The 24,102-nt window shown below is 31.9% G+C and overlaps 1 protein-coding gene across 1 annotated transcript in view; it reads right to left on the bottom strand.

Annotated features, from left to right (window-relative positions):
- Nucleotides 1-24,102, bottom strand: part of LOC140436853 (G-patch domain and KOW motifs-containing protein-like) — a 36,571-nt gene that overhangs the window by 2,287 nt on the left and 10,182 nt on the right. Inside the window, exons 3-5 of the mRNA XM_072525997.1 lie at nucleotides 18,873-19,080; nucleotides 12,265-12,445; nucleotides 1,362-1,494 (exon numbers count right to left, since the gene is read on the bottom strand). Coding sequence (XP_072382098.1) covers nucleotides 1,362-1,494; nucleotides 12,265-12,445; nucleotides 18,873-19,080 — 522 coding nt within the window. The remainder of the gene's footprint in view (nucleotides 1-1,361; nucleotides 1,495-12,264; nucleotides 12,446-18,872; nucleotides 19,081-24,102) is intronic.

The following is a 24,102-nucleotide window of genomic DNA, read 5'->3' as shown; positions in this document are numbered from 1 at the left end:
AAGGGATGTATAGTGATAAAAGATGGAGTTTTGATTGTAGTGATGGAGTTTAAGTTTAAAGTTAATGATTGAAGTTAATAATGAAGAATAATACTGAAAAAGTAAAAAGACAAGTAAGGAAACCCCAAGAAGTAAGAGACACGAGGAGAGAATATGTGAAAAAGACAGACGAAGAGTGATAGAAGAACTGGAAGAAGGATGACAAAAAGAAAGGAACTGTCATGGGATCAGATGGTATAAGAAGAAGTAGTATGATGAATAGAAAGACAGAAAATGAAAGGGTGGAAAATTTTTTTTGGTATGGTATGTATCATGGAATGGGTAAGAAACTGTGATGGGATAAGATGGTATAAGAGGAAGTAGTATGATGAATAGAAAGACAGAAAATGAGGGGTGGAAAATTGTTAGGTATGGTATGTGTTAGTACGTGATTTATAAGGAAGTTGTAAAATGTTAGATGCTAGTGGGGTGGATGGGAAAAAAAGGAAAACAGAAGCAAAATAAGATGAAATTTAGATGCAAATATTATAATGTTGATTAAAATTAAGGGAATAGTTGTCGGTGTATGGGAGTAAAAGGTCTATTAAGGGTAGTTTGGCGATTAACACAATTGGGGCTAGTCCTCATGTCTCTGGATATCTCAAGGTCCTCATACAAGTCCAAACGTAAAGTATTCCTATCTTGGATGTTATGAATTAATTTGACACCATCAGGGATGTTAAATTGATGATTGTTGACTTTAAGGTGATGTGAGAAAGCTGATGTATTATCTCTTTTAGAGTGTTCTGCAGATCTGGTTGAAAGTGACCTAAAAGTCCTGCCAATGTAGGAGGCATCGCAATCAGAACAAGTCAATCAACTATTCCATTTCCATTTAGATCCGTTTACCATAAATTTACAATGTTTGTTGTTAAAATTGTTAAAATTACAATGTTGTTTTTCTCACGATCTTTTGTGGTCGTAACATGATTTATGTGTATCTTCTCCTACTTAAGTTCTCTACGCTTGTGTTTGTTTTTCATAAGCATTTCCTTGTCTTACTCGTTTCCAATTCTGATCAAGCACTTAAACACTTTAGAGATTTAGCTTCTCTTTGATATAAATAAATATAAATTTATTTATACTATTGATATTTACTTTGGCTGATTTCTGAGTAAGTTTGGCAATCTCGTAATTCTTTTAAACGAGATTCGTTTCCTTATCAGTGTGCTGCTACTGCTGCAGGTCTCACTGCTACAACTTAATGGTTTTTTGTTAAAACCATACACATGCTGTTAAGATTTAATTTTCACCAAATATATATTACAGTTTATCTGCCGCTACGCTAAAAATTCGGAAATATATAAAAAAAAAACACTCACTTATCACCTTGGAACTTTTTGAATACTCTTCCTTTGTAACAGGAACCAGCATAAACTCATTTAAGGTCAATATATTACTCTTAAGAGAAGTTTTGACAACCACCCTACCAGCTTCATCATCTAATCCTTGAACCTAAAATAACCAAATTAGTCTAGGGGGCAGCTAAATCACCGTGGCCTTTTTAATTCTGATATGTTCACTCAAGTTTTTTTAATGTATTTCTGGCTGCTGATTACGAGTTTCGATGGTGAATTTCGATTGGAGTAGTCAAACAATTGTTATAAACAATTTTATTGTTTATTAGGCTCTAGCTCGTAAACTAAAAGAGATAAAAGAATTTTTTCAAATAAAATTTAATCTTTGAAAAAAAAACAAAGAAAATGCGTTAACTCAACTTTAACTTAATAATTAGAACTCGAAATACTACAAAATTAGTGCAAAATGGAAGCAAAATAAGTATTTTTCTAAACTTTTTCGATCGTAACCCAGCTTTTACGCATGCAAATCAGCAATAATTAAATTACTTTATCTTTATTTATATTAAGGTTATATCCATTTGAAATTGTAATTGTCTTAAAAAAATTGTAAATTAATTTGTTTATAAGGGTTTTAAGCAACTTTAAGAATACATACTTATACTTGAATTAACAGTAATGATAGAATACCTCTAAAGGCTCATTTTTAGCTTGGGAAAATGTTCGCAGGTTTATTTTTGGCCACGATATCGATATTTTAATAGCGTGCTCTGGAGCGCAAAAGAGGCTCGCAGCCAAAAGGTACACGCGAGAACCATTCGATACAAATCATGGTTAATATATATATATACGTTAATTTCATTTTTGAAGCGTAATACAATTTTCTCATATAATTCTTAGAATTAAATTATCATAAGGTAGATCCCCTTCATTCTACTTACTTGTTACTTTATTTTTTTGTACCAAATGAGAAAAAAACATGAAAAACTAAGATTTCAGAAATATAACTTAAAAGTAAATTGTTCTTATTTATTAATATTATTTTCACAACATCAAGATACACAGGAAATCTCAGCTTTTTTACATTTACATAAGTTTTAAAACTATCTTTATATTTAGACCAAAACAATCAATTGCATCACGCGAGACCTCTGCTCTATTCAGGTCCTCAATCCCATTTGATTACCGAAGAGTTTGTCAAACGGTTAGGGTTAGGGTTAGGTTAGGGTTACCGTTAACAATACTGAATTAACTATTATTGGCATTAACCAAGTGGTTTCTACTTTAAAAAAGAAAACTTCAGTTACAGTTTTTTCAAATACAAATAATTTTCAATTTCGATTATCTTGTTATGTAACACCATTCATTTTAACCATTCCGTTATAACAATGTGATATCTCTACAATGTCCATTCTTCAAAATATAGAATTGACATGATAATGAATATTCCCAAAAAAATTGCTATTAGCGGGCAACATTAAATTAGGAAAGCATGCACCAGTGCTTCAAAATACCAAACTTGGGTGGGTAATATGTAGTACTGTAATGACAGCAACAACAATGTCGTTATGAAATTTTTCACAATGCTTTATACCAGAAGACAGTCAGTTACGTAAATTTAGAGAACTCTGGGATAAATGAATCTATGCCGTTATCAAAAAATGATCTAATAATTTCATTCCAGCGTCCTGCTGGCCAGCGATTGGCCGTCCTATTACTACCATTCCTGGCACTGACTTTTCTATAGGCAGGCTCTTTAACTACAAAACGATTCGGCACCTGTATCAACAATTTTGGAACGTTATGTGAACGAATACGTTTCGCAACTGCAACATCAGTACAAATGGATATAATCTTAGTCCCATCTTCGAAGATTGTAGTTATCAATAATCACCATGTAGATTGCCTTTGGGACCTATTATTAGCTTGCCTTCTGGTAAAAATAAATTTTCAAGAGTGGCAGAAGTAAAAACATACAATAATACTGTTATTCGTTCTGTTCGTCATTTATGTCCGTTACCAATGCACCAAGAAAGTGTTAATGATAGTATTGGTACATAAAACTGTTATTACTATGTAGATTCTTAGCCATAAGTTTTAATTTGCCAGACTGCAACACTGTAAGCTCTGGAAAAACCAAGTTGGAATTTTATACAGGAAGTATGTTTCTATATGTTACCATAAGAGCACAATAAGAAACGGGTGAAGAGATAATGTCGAACAAGTTATTTCTTCGGCCTATTGATCAATTATTTACTACCACGATTAACCAGCGACTTCAATTTTAGTCAACAATTTAAACAATGAAGGTACACCAATGAAGGTACATTATGTGTGTACATACACCACATAAAATGCTCGTTTTATATACAATTCGATTAAGTTCAACAAGAGAAACATTCCATGGTCATATAAACAAAAATGTAGTTCATCAAAACTTTTCACATTTTTCGAGTTATTCAGCATTTCGAGCAATCTAGTTTTTTTTATGGCTTTGGCTTAGCCAATTAGATATTATTAGCCAATTATTTATATTAACCATGATTTGTATTGAGCGGTTCGCGCGTGTCCCTTTTCGCTAGGAGCCGATTTTGTGCCCCATTTTTAAAATATCGACATCTTAGCCAAAAATAAACCTACGAACATTTTCCCAAGCTCAAAATGTTCTTTTTAAGTTCTTCTATCATAACTGTTAGTTCAAGTATAAATGTTTATTGCTCAAATTTGATTAAAACCCTTATTTTAAGGGTTAATTAGTTAATTTTTAACTAACTAACAATTTTTTAAAGAAAATTATAACTTCAAATGGGTATAACTGTAATACAAATAAAGATAAAGTAATTTCAAAAATTTTGTTTAAAAGTCTATAAATTGCTTTATTTAAACTTTCTAAAGCTCATTTGCATGAGTAGAAGCCGAGTTGCGATCGAAAAAACTTATTTTGCACTAATTTTACAATATCTCAAGTTCTAATTATTGGATTAAAGTTTAGTAAACGCCATTTTCCTTTTTTTTTTTCAAGGGACAAATTTTATTTGAAAAAAATTCTGTTATATCTTTTAGTTTACGAGCTAGAGGTTTATAAACAATCAAATTGTTTATAACAATTGTTTGACCACTCGGATCAAAATCCACCCTCGAAATTCGTAATCAGCAGCCAAAAATACATTAAAAAACTTGGGTGGGCCCATCAGTATTGAAAAGGCCACGCTGACCTAGCTGGCCTCTAGACTAAAACTATTTAATAAATAAAGTCCCTGCAATGATTCAAAAAATTTCATACCACCATTTTCAAACAAATCTTAGAAACCCACCATACTTTTTTTTTCATTTAATTCTAAATATTATCACGGTATCAAATATTTTGATTAAGGGATAATGTTTTCTAAAGCAGCTTGAATCTTTTCGCGTTCAGATCACAGATAATTGAAGATAGTTAAATCAATCAAAATCTCAAATCACGTCATACTTCCCTAGTTCCAGATTTCGAATCTATTCAAATAAAGTTTTATTAGTAGTTATTATAACATTGTAACGTGTCAAATAATTGCTACGTTACAGTTTATTTTCTTTTTATTTTTTTTTATTTCGTGACAATCTGTAGTTACTTACTTCTCTTCGAAAATAATTCTCATACTTAATACTTTTTTATGGCTGCTTTACAAAAATTCTGCAGTAATAAAAACTCCTGTTAGATATTTATTTTCGATTCTTCTTAATAATCCCTTTTTAAAGTGCCGCAAAGGGTACCGTTATGCCCATCAAGGCTCAAAACCATACAGCTATGATCCTTCCGGTCTAAATCAGTTATTTTGTCTAGGTAGTTTTTTTGTCAACATAAATGTACCCAAATTTTCAAATCTTGTCGTTTCCCAAAGGTGTAAACACCACTCTGTTAAGCTAAGAGAATTGGTAATTTATATTATAACTCTTTTGATTTAATTTAGGTTTTAGGTCGGGACGATCACGCACCGACGCTTTATTTATATTGAGGCAAGAGAGGAATCAGTAGAATACAACAGACCGGCATATCTGTTTCGTGGACCTTAAAAAGGCTTTGACAATACAAAAAAAGTAAAAGTAGAAGAACTAACTTACCCATTTGACATACCCATAAGACAGAGAGATTCCCTGAGTCTATTGATCAACCTGATCATGTATGAAATAATAAAAAAAGTAAAAACTAGAAAAGAATACCAAATGGGAGAAAATATCTTAAAATAATCTGCTATGCAGTTGTAACGTAATATTGTAATAAATGAAGAGGATTTACAACGTATGCTACACCAAAACCGCTAGAAAATTTCACCAAAAAAGACAAAATGCATGGTTATAATCGCAAATTTACTAAGGTATTAATTGGAGCTGGAAGGTCATATAATAGAACAATTTAAATATCTAGGCATGAAGGGTGAAATACATCAAGGAGTGGGTAAGAAATAGAAGAGTAGAATGAAACGATTATATAAACCGAATGACAACAGATAGAGTAGTAAAAACAACGAGAGACGGTTCAATAGGAAGAGGATCCGTAGAAAGACCACGAAAACGATGGAACTTACTGGATGTACATTAAAAACAGACAGTCATGTCTACATAAAAGGAAGAAGATTTAGGATCCCAAATTGGACCGTGGTTCCTTAACCCAATTTGGACCAAGGTTCCCAATTGGGACTAAAGTTCCAAATTTGGAACGATATTCCCAATTTGGACCGAGTTTCCCAATCCCGACCGGAATATCATTCTTAATTAATTCCTTGTATTATACTTCAGTTGTCAAAGACGAAAATGGAACTGAACCTCTAAAAATCATACGAACAAGCTGAATTTAGCTGAGAATGTCAATTTTGAGACCCCAAAAAAGATGCAAAGAAACTTCGACCACCGACTTCCCCCTAAAACCTCCCCTCACAAGGGGGAAAACGGAAAAAATGTTTCAAATAAAAAAATGTAGATGAGATAGTTTTAAACAAAAATGTTTATTAGAATTTTGTATGTAAAATAAACCGTTCTCTCAGAGACAACACTGGAAGCGACCGGCGATTTTGAATGCAAGTCACGCGCGCGAAATCAATTTTAAATAAAATTTAAAACTGATCTTTAAAAAAAAATAAAAATGTTATGAGATGAAGAATGTAGTTTTCGTCTGCAATTTTTGCATTTTATCGCAAATGAAGTCAGTGTCCGTAAAGGTGTTAAGTAAATAAACGTTGGCCGATTTTTGCCATTTTTTACAATTCTCATGAGATCAATAACATTTATCACTTCCGTTAACCGGTCACTATGGAATTCCATTGTTAAAGCCTTCTCTTCAAAACCTATCGCGTGGAATTTCGGATTTGTTCGGAAACCATCTAAAACGTTTAAAACTACTTCTTTTCGATTACACAAGTACCATTTTCTAAACTACACAACTTCAACTACAAATTCCATCCAATACCGTCTTCGTGGAAGTATTTCCCATGACATGCAATCGTTTGTAATGTGAAATTTTAAATTTAACTCATGAATGTGTTGCTTGTGTGAGTCCATTTCAAAAGGTAAAAGAAATAATAAGTTAGACTTACTCACAATCAATTTAATTTAACTAATCGGACGACCGGTTTCGCTTTCTATAATATGCAAAGCATCTTCAGGTCACGATACAAAGTTAAAATGCTGAAAATAATAATCCCATATTAGGGTGTTGTCTAATAAAGATAAAACATAGGTAGATGATATAAATTATATAAATTACAGTAATTATGCCAATATTACATGTCTGTGGTTTTATAAATGAATAAAATGTTTAAGCAGACAAGGTAAGACCCACAAATTGGTAACATAGTATATTAAACTGTAATGAATTAATAAATAAACAAATAAATAAACATTACTTACATGCCGGTACTCTATTAGTTGATGGTTGAAAGAACATGGTTCAAACTATCTTGGATTGTTGATTAGAGAACTCAGGTCAACTATAGACATGTAATATTGGCATAATTACTGTAATTTATATAATTTATATCATCTACCTATGTTTTATCTTTATTAGACAACACCCTAATATGGGATTATTATTTTCAGCATTTTAACTTTGTATCGTGACCTGAAGATGCTTTGCATATTATAGAAAGCGAAACCGGTCGTCCGATTAGTTAAATTAAATTGATTGTGAGTAAGTCTAACTTATTATTTCTTTTATCTTTTCTTTCTTTTACCTTTTTTAAATTTAACATTTTTATGCATATTTCAAGTGTCTAATATGTATTGCTAAAATTCAAAATCGCAATTTCACAAATTTTATTTAAAATTTATTACGCGCGCGTTACTAACATTCAAAATCTCCAGTCGCTTCAAGCGTTATTTTTTAGAGAACGGTTCATTCTACACAAAAAGTGCTAATAAAAATGTTTGTTCATTTGTTCAAAATGATTGAGCTACATTTTTTAATCGAAAGATTTTCTGCGACATACAGATTCTTGGTAAATCGATCCCCCCCCCTTCCCCATGAGGTGTGGTTTTAGAAGGAAGCCGGGCACTACTCCAGGTAGGAGTAGTAAACTTTTTTGAATATTTTTTGGAATCCCCAAATTAATATTCTCAGCAAAATTCAGCTTGTTCGTATGATTTTTAGGGGTTCAGTGGCACTTTCGTCTCTAACGACTGGAGCATTTATTAGGAGTATAAATAACTGGACTATAAATAAATTTATTTATTTATAAGAAAACTAATGGTAATGCGTTTTTAGGTGTCTCTATTCGAGTTACATCGGATTAAAAAAAAATGACAGGTCACACCGTTTGTCCAGTAACGACGCCATCTAGGAAAGAAATACGAACTACTATATTTTAATCATATTTTGTTCTTGAAACGATACATTTAATACTGTATTAATTACACATTAATATAATTAATAATTAATTTTAATAATATTTTTAAGGTGGAATTTAATACAAAATAATTTAAAGCTTTATGTTAGTTTAGATATAAAATCCTAACGCCTTCTGAACAAAGAAATCTGAATTAATTTTTTCGAAAATTTCTAAAAACATAGGTTACTGTAATTGTAAGGTAAGGTCAATGCCGTATAATATATATTTATTATTTATCACTGGCTTGTAAACATACACTTACTATAAAAATAAAATGACGTTTAAGACGATTGTCTTATACCATAATGATTTATTGACTTAAAGAAGGCCTCTGACTGAGTACAAAATAAACAACTAAACAAATCCTAACGTGCGACATAGCAAATGAAAGGGGAGGATATAAAGAATATATTCAGATAGAAAAAACAAACAAGGCGACTACCAAAAGGGCATTACACAGCATCTTCATTATTAATGAACGTATAGCGACATAAGAGGTATCATAGGGCACTATAGATAAAAATAGATTTACTATAAGAAAAATTTTGATTTATTGACTTAAAGAAGGCCTCTTTCTGTATACAAAATAAACAACTAATCGAATGTTAACATGGCAAAAAACAAACAAGGCAACTACTAAAAGGGTACTACACAGTACCTTCATTATTAATGAATGTATAGCGACATAGGAGATATCATAGGGCACTATGGATAAAAATAGATTTACCATAAGATAAATTTTGATTTATTGACTTACAGAAGGCCTCAGGCTGAGTACAAAATAAACAACTGATCGAATCCTAACATGCGACATAGCAAATAAAACGGGAGGATATAACGAATATATTTATATAGAAAAAAGAAACAAAGAGACTACCAAAAGAGCACTACGCATCGTCTTCGTTATTAATGAACGTATAGCGACAAACGACATATCACATGACACTATGGATGATAATAGGCATATTTGCTTTATATATAAAGCATATATATACACAGGGTATAGTAAAAAACCATGATGTTAGGTCAGAAGTGCACCAGATCATACTTTATATTTATTTGGATTACATATATGCAAAAAGTTTATTATTTTAAAAATTTAATTATTGACTGTAGATGACAATTGATTGGATGCCCCGTCGCATGCGACGGGCAAATTTACTAGTATATGTTATAAATATCTTGAAGATATGAACATTTTTATCGAGAAAGAGCTCCGAAAAAGAAAGGTAATTACCTGTTATTTCTAAACAAATGTGTCGATGGTCTGAACAAGACAACTCATCTCACACATGCCATTTTTTAACCGTTCTAGCCACATTAGTCTTGGCCAGTGTTATATCAAGTATTTCTTTTCATTGTGAAGTTACGAAAGTTGGTTTGTTTCCTACGTTCAGTATGTCTAAATCATTGTTCATAATAAACCGTAGTAATGACTCACTTCTTTCATTGTTATTTGTACCGTCCTAGGTCAGATAGTATGAGCATCACAGCCGATCATTAATTGCAGCCCTTTTTCTTGTGGCTGTGGCAATCTCTCAGTAACTGTTTCAACTCACTTGATGGTGGTTGTTGGGGATCATCATATGGGAGGTATGCTAATACGAGAATTATCTTTTTTATACTTCCTCCCTCTAAGTTCTCCACCAATGACTAATAGACCTCGTATTTTGTCCTTGAATCAAAGCTCCAGGGATCTTGTATCAAAGATGCATCGAACTTTCTCATAGCTATAGTAAGTTCTGGCGAAGCTGCCTTACTATGCTGGAGGTTCACCTGTAGGACTCTGATTGAGGCCATCGGGACCTGATTGTTTTGAAGGATTTGTCTTCTCCAGTCTGTAATACACCTTGATACGTCTGTAATAGGCTCTCAATGCCTTATGGGAGACCTCATCAATCGTGTAGACTAGGGTATGCGCGTTCTTCCCGATCTTCTGATTTTTTAAGAACTAGATTCTGTCTTAAGGTCTTGATTTTGTTTCCTTAGATAGGTCCTAATCGTTGCTTCATCGGCCTCTTTCTCGGGGTCGCAGGTGAGGACCATAGTGCGCTTGGGTATATTATTGGTATCAACTATATTTAAGTTTGCTTACTCCCACAGATTCCCCATATCCACATCATTAGTAATTTTTTTGTATACTCGTAGCACACTTCACTCACAGGGTCCCTGTGCTAAAGGATCTTTTATGAAACTGCAGAAGTTGATTGAGATTTCCGTTAGGAGGCTCATCAACGGTCTATTCCAGTTTGTTAATGGTCTGCTTAAACCTGATCTAGCGGAGTATCAGGATGGTGTCTGTATGCCCCGTATTCTGAATACTTTTGTACCATTGCAGTATGACCCAGTTTGCCTTTTAGAGCTCCTTGGTTTTTTAATAACTCTTTGTGTAACGGTTGCAAGAGGGGGTGATGGTATTATCTTAAAGTCTCTTTTTACCCTCGGGTTTTCCGGAACTCCCGCTTTGTTTTTATAAGAATTTGCTGTGGTCCATGTCCCAGCAGCCAATTTTTCCTCTAATCTAATTTTTATTACGATAAATTGTAGTTCAATCCCATATTAATAAATACAATATTAAGGCTGTTTTAGCAGTTAAAGCACATTGCGATTTGAAATGAGCGTATCACTTACTTTTCTACAGTGTTAACTTGTTTCGATCTTTACTCAGTGGCGCCGGCCGACGGGTAGTTTAATGACAACAAATGCATTATTCTCCATTCAAATTAGTTTTGTCAGGAATACCTTTTTAGATTGATTATCGTAGACAATGTTTTAAAAAGAATTATCACATTTTTAATTTATATGTCTTAGCTAAATACAGTATTGAATAAAAATTTGTGAAACGTGACTGCAAAAAACATTATGGTGTTTATTTATAATAAATTTAAAATAACATAAAAATATTATTATCAAAAAAATTACAATTTGTTCTCACAAACAAATAAACAATTTCGCAGTTATAGCTTGAAAATGATCTCAAGAAGTTATTTATTTGTTAGAGAAAACTGATATTAGCCTAGTAAAAACTAAACAAAAAGTATTTTTATTTATCTATAAAAAATTGGTACCTGCCAAACCATCATAACAGTAAATGTATTTATCTGGCAAATATTTCGAGGCGACTCACTGTGAGGAAAAAGTGCTTTGAATGGAATATACATTATTTTAATATATTTATAGGTTGCAATTACATAAGAAAAGTATTCAATTTATGAATAAAACACAAATCGTGGATAGTAGTATATTTTCTGTCTTATTTTAAAACACCCTGTTTTGTATTTTATTCTGAAGAAGAAAGTAATTTCTTATCTTGTCACTTATAACTTATATTACTAAACTAATGTAATACTTAAAAATACGCGTAAACTAAAAAACTTATAACTTATACCACTAAACTAATAATATATTACTTAAACATACCCGTAAACTAAAGAATTACAATGTGTTCAAAATAACTAAGAATACTGTAAACTGTAAACACTAAGCAAGTTGATGAAGAAATACAAGAATGAATAACCGAAAATGGATTCTGATTAAAGCGAACTAATTGACCGTACGTTCATTAGATTTGACGTCACGAAGGCGATAACGATAAAACTAAGCGCGAATGATGAGTAACACGTTTCACCATTAGATTTCAGTATTTTTAGCAATTTTCTTCAAAGTTGGAACACGCTTTTCTCGATTATTAGTGGACACAGAAAGGAGAAAAAAAAATTAACGATTACAGAAAAAGAAAACTCTTTCAAGTGATGGGCGTAAAAAGTTTGGTTGTATAGAACGTTAAACGGTATAATCCAATTTTCAACAGAAGTTTCAAAAAAATAAAAAAAAAAAGTAAGACTTTTAATCACTTTGAAGATAACATAATTTCGAATAACGTGTCCAAATTTCGAGACATTTGGTAGGTAAATAACAGAGAAAACCCTGTCCCTAGGTTTTGGTGCACCGATAAAACAGCCTTAACATGTAAATTTTTGTAAATAACTTTTTTTATATTTCTTTGATAATAAGAAATATATCTTACTTCGACGTGCAACCTTAATTTTACGCTTTAATTGAATACTTACTTCACAGTAACTTCCTTTGTTGTTTCCAGCAATTATTCTTGCATAACAACCTTTTTTTAATACCAGTGCTTGACCTTTGTTATCTACAGCTGGTTGTAATGGAGTTTCCGAATTAATTAAAACACTTGCTCCTAATCCCAAACCTTTAGGTCTCAGATCTGGTGCTTTCACAGCTGCAGTCCTAAAATATGAAAAATATATAGTATTCAAATTTGTATCTTTCCAAAAAATAATTTAAAGATAATAATTTAGACTAGATTTAGTTGTCATTAGTGAATATTTTTTATTGATTCTGATAAACGAAGATAAACTACTAAAAGTAGTCTCTTAAGTTTAATTGTCATTTTATATTTCTAATCTAGATCCTGTAATATATCCATGTTGCATGTATACAAGGTGGTTAACTTTTGTAACAAACTACGTTACCGTCTATCAGCTGGAATTTTGCACAAGTATGACATTATTCACGAATTCTTTTTTATATTAAGTCTCTTTATTACTCACAGAAGAAACTCAATCGATGCACTTAAGCAGCCTACCCATACACAACAGCATACATCGAACAAAGCGAGCCATAGGACGATGATGGGTGATTGATTCACCTACTGACAAAAGTTTTGTTTTGACAGCTTTTGTAGTGTGTTTATAAATTATTTTCGTGTCATTGAAATATATAATCATTTGTCATATTTTAAATAAACATCTTTTTTAACAAAGGGTTGTTATAACCACTAACTGGTACCTTCGTGTTCTATTAGCGAATGATATATATTATTTAATAATATATTTACTCTAACCTTTAAATTGACATTTAGTTATTTACACATGGCTAAAACCACGTCAACTGTGTCATAAATACTTTTTAGGGATTTTTATTTTTAGAGTATGCTTGGTAAATTCTCAAGCACAACTTGTGTAAATGAGTTGAAGTATTTTGAAGTAGAAAAAATGAATGGAAGGCCTTTTTAGCCATTTTAATCTGTTTAACAGGTAACATATTGACATGTATGATCGTTTATCAAAATACATATTAAAAAATTCCTTATTTAAAAAAGTAGCTGCTACATTAAAAATATCACGATGGACAGTAGTACAATTATAAAAAAGAAAGAAAATAATCATATTCTTTCAAAGCCAGGCAAAAGCAGATCTCCTCCGAAAGACAATCAATCTATCTGAGGGATCAAAATGGCAGTGCGGAATACAGTATACGACATATACCAACAAAGTAAGTACCAATTTCTTCAATCTGAATTTAATAATAAACCAGAAGGTACTTTTTAATCAATACCTTATATAAATGTATGTTATAAAAAAAGATTGATGAAAGCAGTTTAAGGAAACTTATCCTGAATACATTGACTGATATTAAGTCATTTTTCTTGTGAGTTTTTTAATTTGAAATAATTTATAGTTTAATAAAAACAAAGTATGTATTTTCCTTACATTGAACTAGTTATAATAGTGCAATAGATTCTTTACTTCCGTTTTTTTAAGGAACATGTTACTCTGCAAAGTATAAGTAATGAATTAAGGGATAAAGAAGTTGTATTTATTGGCGAAACATCTGTTAGTATTTTGTTAAAAGAATTGGGATGTAAATACGAAAAGAACAATAATCGAAAAGCATTAATTGAGTGTAAATATATGGAAAATCTTAATAGTGTGTACTCCAGAGAACTTGTTTTTTGTATGAAACGTGGATTTTTCAAAGTAAAATAAAACAGTTTCCTGACAAGACAGTAAGTTACCAATCAATTCCCAATTTACAAGAGCCATCATTAATTGTGATGGATAACGCTCCATATCGCAGTGTTGTTTTAGAAGAGCAATCTTCCACTGTTTCAACTAGATTGGAAATTATTACCTGGTTGACAACAAACAAGATCAAGTATGACGCAAAACTCACAAAACCTGAATTATTAAAAATTGAAAAAATGAACAGAAAAGAGACTGTGTATATAATTGACAAGGTACATGAAGTATTGAAACTACCTCCTTATCACTGCGAATTCAACGCTATTATTATTTGACGAATTATTTTGACGTAATTAATTGATTAAACCAACGTAAGTTTGTCTCACATTTTTTTGTTTATTTCCTATAATATGAATGATGACAAGGTGCAAAGAGATCCAGCAGATATGCTGTATATCTGTTATTGTGAGAGATACCAAAAATTATTTTAAATTTAAAATCCTCTACACTTCTTGTAACCTCGTTACAAGAATACAACGTTTTCTGAATGCAAATTTTTGGTGTTATACTCGGTATTTAAAGAGTTATATCCAAATTTCAATAAAAATCGTAACAAGTTCGACGCCCTGTATAATCGAAAAAGGTTACAAAAGCAACGACCTGTTGTAGTCATAGTTTTTAAATGATTGATAAATCTAATATAGGGTAAGTCAAAACACAAATTCATTATTTGCTCAGTATTTTTAAATGCATCATCCTCTATTTTATATCAACATCATAAACTTGAGTCAACGTAGTTTAGTGTGTCCTAAGTATTTCCTATGCATTTATTTAATAGTTTTGGAGATATTTTAAATTGTAATGTAAAAAGGGGTAAGTATTTCTCTTTTCACTAAGCAGACCACTGATACCAAAAATAAACTATTGTAAGAAATTATGTGCACTGTTACAAATTGTGAACATTAAAGTCCTACCCAATTATGTCCTAGAGGTGCATACATTAGAATACTTGCCTATTCTGATTTACTGTGCAGCAACAACAATTTCTAATGTTATCGGAATTGGAAGGACAGATAACAGAGTTGCACTTTGGAAAAAACGGCTTCTACGGAATATTGAATTATTGCGTAAGGATATTGGTCAAATTACGGAATATGTTCGAGGAATAACAAGTAGAAAAGTTGTAGAAGTACTGCTGAGCATTGCAAACCACTCAATATGATCCGTAAAACAAAACAGTTATTCAGGACGATTAAGAAGGTACAAAGTTAGTAACAATCGGAAATACGACAATGTACTTTTTGGGCATGCTGAGCAGTCGTTCTATCGAAAACTCGATTCTGCTGTAGAAAAAGCCAATAAATTGTACTCAAGCCAAGAAAAAATTCATGAGTTTTGGAGAAATAAACTTTCTACAATAGCTGCTCTTAAAACTAATGTTGGTTGGATCGAAGATGCGATACACAACTGTCAACACTATATTACTACTACTCTCTACAAACCTATGAAGTCTCAAATATTCTCAAAGAGCTGCATAACCGAAAATCTTTTGGACCACCAGACGAGTTCCAAATTTCTGGCTAAAGAAGTTTTAGTATTCACGAGTGCTTACCAACATTAGTTAACCATGTTATTTTCAATTCGCAGGAAATACCATAATTTTTAACTCAGGGAACAACTTACCAAATTATCGAAGTAACACCCTAGATCCAGCCAAGTACCACCCAATTACTCCTCTTTCAACTTTGTATAAACTGGCAAATTCTCTGTATCTACGAACATCGTGCTCTAAATAATATCATAGAGCCTTAACAGAATGTATGCACTAAAGATTCCATGGCCAGCAAAGAACAACTCATCATCGGCTCATCATGACTAACAGGTTTACGCCAAAAGAGAAATCTCAGTGACGCATAAATGGCTTATAGATATAATGCTAGCAAAAACTACCCTTCCCCCTCTTATCTTTTGAACGGTTATACTTATAATAGTGAAATTTGGAGGGGGGAAATAAACGGACGTAGGACGTTCTAAACTAGTCATAACAGGTACGTAATACTAATACATTACGTACAGAGCCACTGTAACCGATAATTTTAAATGTCAACTTATAGTAAGTGATATCTCGTTTGAAAGGTATTGAAAATACCTATTCAATCATACTAATTTTGTTTGGATTTAAGCTGATTTTGATGAATAAATTAAATAAATAGTAAAATTGTGGTTTCGTATTTAATTAATAAAGATTTAAGAACCAGTTCTTATAGTAAGTGTTCAAAATGTGCTCCACCTACTTCGTGATAGTAATACATCCTACTGCTAAACTTTTATCGTGCTCGTTCAATAGTGTCGGGGAAAATTGCCCTACATTCTTCAACAATTCGTTATTTTAAAATGTCAATATTGTCGGGTGCGGTAGCGTAAACCTTAGATTTCAAGTAACCCCACAGAAAAAAGTTAATCTTGTGAGGTCCGGTGAACGAGCTAGCCATTCTATCGAACCTCGTCCAATCCATCTACCACGATATGCCTCATCTAGGACCAGTAGGAGCACCATCCTGTTGAAACGGTATTTCCAAGATGCCGAATTCATCTGGTATATCTTCCTAAATTTCAGGTATTAACGGCTCAATTGCGATTTGTAACATCTCCAGATACACTTCATTTGTTACGTTAGCATTGAGAAAAACATGCTTAACTGTGGTTTCTCAAAATATCTGCCCAAAAATTTCCTTTTTCTGGAAATTGAGTATGTTTTTCACGAAAGACGTGAGGATTTGTGTCACTCCAATACCTCATATTGTGTGAGTTATCATTTCCGCTGATTAAAAAAGTACTTTCGTAACTAAAACAAATTGTTTTTATGTAATGTGGCTGTTGTTAATTTGATTGGACATTTTTCACCGAATTCTAGTCTTAGGTCGGGGTCATAATCTAAAAGTTAATGCACAATTTTTAATTTGTATGGATAAAATTAGTTTTCTGCCAACACTCCGTGTACTGTCTTTTGCGTGATTCCACAAACGACGCAACTTGGGTTGTACAAGAAGTAGGGTTCACTACCATTTCTGCAATTATGTCAATTTTTACCACCACTAATTGTTAGTCGACCAGATCATTTGGCACCTTGAACACTATCTGTTTCTTCAAACTGCCGAAGAAGCTCCCTCAAATAAGTCCTTGATATAGGGCGATCGGAGTACCTCTCATTAAAAAGACGAAGCGCTGCATGGAAATTGTTTCTACATTCACCAATTATTAAGACAGTAGCTATTTTCTCGGCTACAGTACGTATCATCTGCCTATGTAAACATTTAAAGGTCTCGTTAAATAATAATTAAACTAAATACTCAAGGTATAAACACTTTTACAAAAACTTAGCAAAATAAAAACAACTAGAGAATTAAAAAACCTCAACTTTTTTAAAAATAACCAGAGGCGGACGTTAGAAAATTTATGATTTAAATGCGAAACTACAGTTTTAGAATTTATTTAATTTATTCATCAAAATCAGCTTAAACCCAAACAAAATTAGTATGAACGAATAGGTAAGTTCAATAATACCTTTCAAACGAGATATGACTTGCCCTAAGATCCCATTTAAAATTATCGGTCACAGTGACTCTGTAACGTTATCTATTACTTTTACGCCACCTGTTATGTCTAGCTGAGAAGCCTAAGTTCGTTTATTTCGTCCCTCCAAATTTCAGTATTATAAGTATAACCGTTCAAAAGATACGAGGGGGGAGGGGACTTTCGGCCGGCTGGCTCTAGATAAAGTCGATGTTAATATAGTGACCTTTACCTTTCACCTCCAAATACCTGGTGAAAACAATATCGAAACTGAAAATATCACAATCAACCTATTCCAAGGAGACTCGTTGAGTACATTGTGGTTTTGTCTAGCGATAAACCCCTATCCCAGCTACTGAAGTCCACTGTATGAGCAGTACTGCAGTGGTGAACAGTGTAGTACTGGAGTGGTGAACAGTGGAAATATTGTAGTGTATTAGTGAAACTAATCATCTGTTGTATATGGATGTATTGAAATTAATGACTCCACTCGAAATCGCTTAAATCAGATGCTAAAAACTGTAGAAAACTTCTCAAATAATATTAGTATGCACATAAGACTAGACAAGTGCCATGTTTTAAATATAGATAGAGGAAAGGTTTGACCTGGAGGAATCTATATGCAAAATGGTCATAAATCGATGCCATGGTGAAAATGATATGTATAAATATCTCGGAGATTTCTAAGTATTGTTCTGAAGCTATTTTCTTGTTGCATCTTAACGCAATTTACTATTTTTGTTGGAACTAATCCACAAGTTTACTTTTAAAAATTAAGTTTATTTTATTTTATTTAAACTTAATTTTAAAGTAAAATATGGCTTATTCCCAATAAAAATAAAACCTTTCGAAGGGCGCACCTGAATGGGTAAACTTCTGCATGGCAGACACTCTGCCGTAACATCTGTAGTGATAATAAATTATAATAAATTTTGTGGACGTTTTGAAAACAAAAGTTTGGAGTGTTTTATTGTGAGATAAACGGTCATCAAGTAACGGTCGAATCCATCATTTATTCTTATAGCATTTATAGTAAGTTACTAAATGATTATAGAAAGTTATGTGGGTATATTTAACAGAACAATATCCCAAACAAAAGCCATGTTTAAAACTTACTTGGCTGGATTTTTTTCAATACTAGTCCATCGTTACGGCCCATCGCTAGGCCAAAATTATTCTTTGGAATATTGGCGTATTTGACCTACTTTGTATGGCGTATATTTAATTAAAAAAAAAATAATGCACTCTTGTGGTAGTTATAGTAAATACTATAAATGCTATAGGAAGTGATGTGGGTATATTTAAAGGCACAAATAATAGTAATGTTTAAAACTTACTTGACTGGATTTTTCCCAATACTCAATCCCTCTTTCCAACCCATTCCCCTGAGCATCGCTAGACCAAAATCATTCACTGGAATATTTTCATAATCGACCAACGTTGATTCCATCTTACCTTCTAAGGAAAGTTCATCTGCTTTCTTTGCAGGGACAACAAAAACTTTACTGGCAGTTATGTCGTTTTGAGCTAATCTTTGTTTTGCCTCTAAAAACAGAAATTTACTATTTTTATTTTGATCAAACTATGATTAGTTTAGGAGCAGTTTCAAATTATATCATAAATACCTAACGTAACCATTTAGCCTTTATTAACTCCTCTGAAAATATTAAAATTTTTATTTAGATTTCCATTTTCAAATAGGTAGAGTAAATAAGGTAATGAAACGTAGTCTTTACGAAGCTCTAAAAACACTTGGAATTCCAGATAAGTTGATTAGGTCAGTGAAAATGACGTTATTGAGGACAGACAATAGAGTAAGGCTAGAAGGAAGCCTGACAGAAAAATTTGAATATAAGAGAGGATTGAAACAGGGGGATCCATTGTTCGCAATAGCTCCACACCACAAAAAAAGGTATGAAACATTTTTTTCCAAAGAGAAGGGGGTGTAATGATGTGCATCGCCAGCTCTCGTCATCGGCTTGCCGCCTCTCTGAACGCACGCAGTCTACCCCACTACTTTCCACGTCTATCAATGCGCGTTGGGGACGGAACACCGGCAACGATATAAAACGACGTTCGCACGTTCGCAGCAACCATAGATAAAATTACACCTAGATTGGTAACAGGGATAGCCAAGGTCAAATCATGTTCGGATTAGGCGCCCATTCGTTTGGTAGCGCTGCTAGTCTCGTTCCTGCGCGGAGGGAGTGTGCTGTGATCAAGTCAAAGTTGAGTTTAGACAAATACGGCGCCATATTTGTATTTGTTTTATTTTTTATAATTTAAAATTTTTTATATAAATAGTGCAAAATCGTACAATTTTCGACGATTTTTTATTATGGAATCGAACACATTACATGGAATAACAATGTAGAGACGAAGAACTGAACAAAAAAGATGTGTTCCAGATTGCATGGATACTACTGGCAAGCAATACCGTTTTTTAAGTCCAGGACATTATATGGATATGTTTGATAAATGGGTGAATGCTATTAAGAGCCCTAATTAGAGAATGCTGCAAAAGAAACTATTTATAACAATTTTCGTGTATGCGCTAGTCATTTTAAAGAGGAAGATATAGTCAATGTTGGAAATAGCGGTATTACGAGAACAGCCGTTCCGAGTTTGTTTTTACCAGGACCAGGTAAGAACTATTATACCACTGACCTATATTTTTATTCACATTATATCTGACCTTTTACTTATAAAATTAGTTTATAAATTTAACCTAAAATTAAGTATATATTATAAAACCAGTCTTACTTAGCTTAGTATTTGAATTATTTGTAGGTGGTGGTTCAACAACTATCTTAAAAAGCATTACCTTAGAGAGGGTTCGGCATAAATTTCTACAGGTGTGCGCCTTTCAAAGTTGGATTAGATTAGCAGACCATGACTACACTATCATGTAGAGGTCTATGAGCTTGCCTGCTTTAAGTGTGAGGAGAGATCTGTCCCTCTCTTGTGAGTGAGATTGGTCTTAGAGTACCATATTACCATGGTTTGCCTCATCTATGTACTTTTAATGTTCCATTTTGTAGAACAACCTATGGTGCTAATAGCCCACTGAATAGATACTTATCTTTGTTAAACAAGCTAAATGTAAATGTATTTAATATGTCCCTCAATAAATATATAAATATTAGTAGAAGAGTTACTGGTACCATAGAGTTTGGAAACTTAACTGTGTAAAATACTTCATGTTTTTATTGTAACTAGGTAATACTTTACATATTTTTTTTATTTTTGTTATGTTATTTTTCCATCTTTATTGTGCTGGATTTTAGAATCATAGAACTAACTGTTGAGTTTATAGGTTTTAAAATGTAATTACATGTTTGATTATATATATATATATATATATATATATATATATATATATATATATATATATATATATATACAGTAGACTCCCTCTATAACGAGAACTGAAATGACAGACTAATTACCTCGTTATAAGCCGATCTCGTTATATCAGACAATCATAATACTGTGCATACATATGAATCTGTAGTTTTCTAAACCATTAACTTCCTATAGTGAAGCCATTCGGTGCAATATAAGATGCTAATAAATATTGTTTGAATGGCGTTTTTGAAAAAAAGTTATTTACTTTTATTGTCAATGAAATATATTAAAACATAAAAGAGTTGTTTACTTTTATTATCAATGATATACGTTAAAACAAAAAAGCCGGACTTATATTTTTTTCCAACTACATAATGTATAAATCGTATTTTCAAGGATAACAAACTATTGCTTCTGCAATTTTAAGAACTCTGTTATTTTTAACTGCTTTAAATGGTCCAGTATCATTCTATCATATATTTTCTAAAGATGTGAAACAGTTGTATTTATTAATTGTAAAGAAGTTTATTGCGGGCTGCAGTTAAGTTTATTGAGGGGCTGTTTGAAAAGGTATTTATTTATAGCCACGACCGGATTAAAAACGTAAAAAACACGTTTTTGGATCTTTCTCTTGTTATAACCAAATTTGCCTCGCTATAGACGGTTATAGTTCAATAGAAATTTCACGGGAGATCTAATGTATCTCGTTATAAGGGAAACCTCGTAATAACCGTGTTCGTTATAGAGGGAGTATACTGTATATATATATATATATATATATATATATATATATATATATATATATATATATATATATATATATATATATATATATATATATATATGTGTGTTTGTGTACATAATATATTTTTATTTCACATTATTTAATTTTATTATCTTAAAATACTGTGTACTTAACCACTATTTTGTATATTGTAAGTTGTAACATTTAATCGGCTTGTCCCGTATATTAGCCTGCATCCACACAGACAGCGGTAAGGCATTCAGAGTTATGAATAAATAAATTTGAATGTGTCGACAGGGATCTTTCCTATTCTGTTGAATCAGGTTTTAGCAAAGCTTACATTCTGGGTGAAAACTTTAAGCATACCTTAGAAATAAATTATTTACCTTATCCATTGTTCGTTTTTTCTATTTGCTATCATTCGGTTATTCCTCATTCTTGGGTTTTCTTTTTGCAAGAAGCAATATTTTGCTAATCTAATCAAAATCATAATTTTGTTGATAACCAGAATATTTTTCTGGAACTTATATTATGATTCTGATTTATATATATATATATATATATATATATATATATATATATATATATATATATATATATATATATATATATATATACAGGGTGGTCCTTAAGTAATTGTACAAAAAGAAACAGTAGATTCTACACTTTAAAATATTACGATTTAAGCTAAATTGCTTTAATAAAATGTTGATATTAAGAAAGATACAGGGTGTTAAAGTGCAAATTAAAAATTTTATTTTTGGCTATAACTTTCATGTTTGTAAACATTTATGCATAAAAATTTACAACTGGGTACTTTTAAACATGAGAAATTATAATTTGATGTAGTGGTGGGTAGTTCCGGAACGAACTAGTTCCTGGAACTAGTTCACTTTATATTATAAATGAAATAGTTCCGAAAATTAAATGGAACTAGTTCCGAGGAACTATTAACGTCACTGCTGATTTTATACTTGATACCGTCATTTATGCGAACTGCTAAGTATTTCTTCGATTGACGAAAACGAAAAACGAACTAGTTCCGATTCCGAGCCGATGAACTAAGATAGTTCCGAGGAACCGTATGATGAATCGTGATCGGTTCGATATGCTAGGCTGGATCGTTGGCTGTCAGCTTCAGCTTGTTGTAGGTACATACGTATATACATATACTGTGCTTCGATTAATTTATTATAATTGTCTGTTTGTAGTAGTCGTGTCTCGTAGAGAAGAAAAAAGGTTGAAACAATTTGGCTGTATTATTGAGTAATTATGGCGGCTATTCCAAAAATACTTTGATGATGATATTTGAGTAGTAATAAATTCACAAATTGATGAATGAACATAACATTTAATACAATACATAAAAGTAATATTTTTTAACCTTTTATAAAAAAATATAAAAAATTATCTATTAAGGAAACGTAATTCTAAATTCACTAAAAAACAAAAAAACAATTATATTCGTAAAACAAATCTTAATAAAATAAAACTTAAAGTCTAGAAGCAAAGTTACATAAAGTTATAAATTATGATTTAAAAACATGATTTCTCTAACTTTTTTTGAAGTTATCCTATTTCTCCGTTCGGTTATTACATAGCCAGATTTAGAAAAAATGCGTTCCGAGGGCACAGAAGTTGCTACTAAACACAATCTTCTTTTCACTAAGTGAAATAATCTTGGATATATATTGCTTCGCTCATGCGATATTAGTGAAGGTGTGTACGTTTTTTCAGTACGAGACACGTCGAAAGTAGTCGATGACAAACGAAATTCAGAAGTTTCCGCATGACTTCCGTCCTTCCGTAGACATCCGCTCACGTCAGTAGTGCAATACAAAGTGCGCTGAACAGCGCGTTCTCTTCGCTGTGCCGCTCATTACATCGCACAGATACACGCGGGTATATTTAAATAGAATGAAGAAAATTCATAACAACCTTTTCTACGCGCTTCGCTTCAAGGTGCAGGGCATAAGTGGGCAACAAGATTAACACCTACTTTCAAATTTGGTATAGCATTTGTCGAATATACATTAATTTAAGTATTTTTTTCTATCATTTTAATAGACAACGATCCTAAAAAAGGTTTAGTTGTGCTAAAGGTATATGATTTTTTTAGTAACGTGAAGACACCAGCAAATCCATCATCTCTATCTTATCTAAAAATATTAAAATTACTAATAGAAAAATTATATTCCTTTTTTAACCAAGCGTCGCATAAACAGTTAAAGAAATATTTTTGTCTAATAGAAAGTCTTCTATGTTTCCCTTATTATGAATTACAGATCTAGTATAATACTCAAAAACTATGACAAAGTGATTCTAATAAATTTTGATCTGGTAAGAATTAAAAGTAATTTTGTAAAATAGTTTTAATCATGTGTAACATAAAATCCATCATTTCTTGATTTGTATTTTGTGCCCTTTCAGACTGGCATCTTTATGTTGATAGGTATGTTTTTAAATAGGAGTAT

The sequence above is a fragment of the Diabrotica undecimpunctata genome, chromosome 3, assembly GCF_040954645.1.
Source record: "Diabrotica undecimpunctata isolate CICGRU chromosome 3, icDiaUnde3, whole genome shotgun sequence".
In the NCBI taxonomy this organism is placed as follows: Eukaryota; Metazoa; Arthropoda; class Insecta; order Coleoptera; family Chrysomelidae; genus Diabrotica; species Diabrotica undecimpunctata.
The sequence above is the reverse complement of the archived record's forward strand: the minus strand, read 5'-3'. Positions and strand labels throughout refer to the sequence as shown.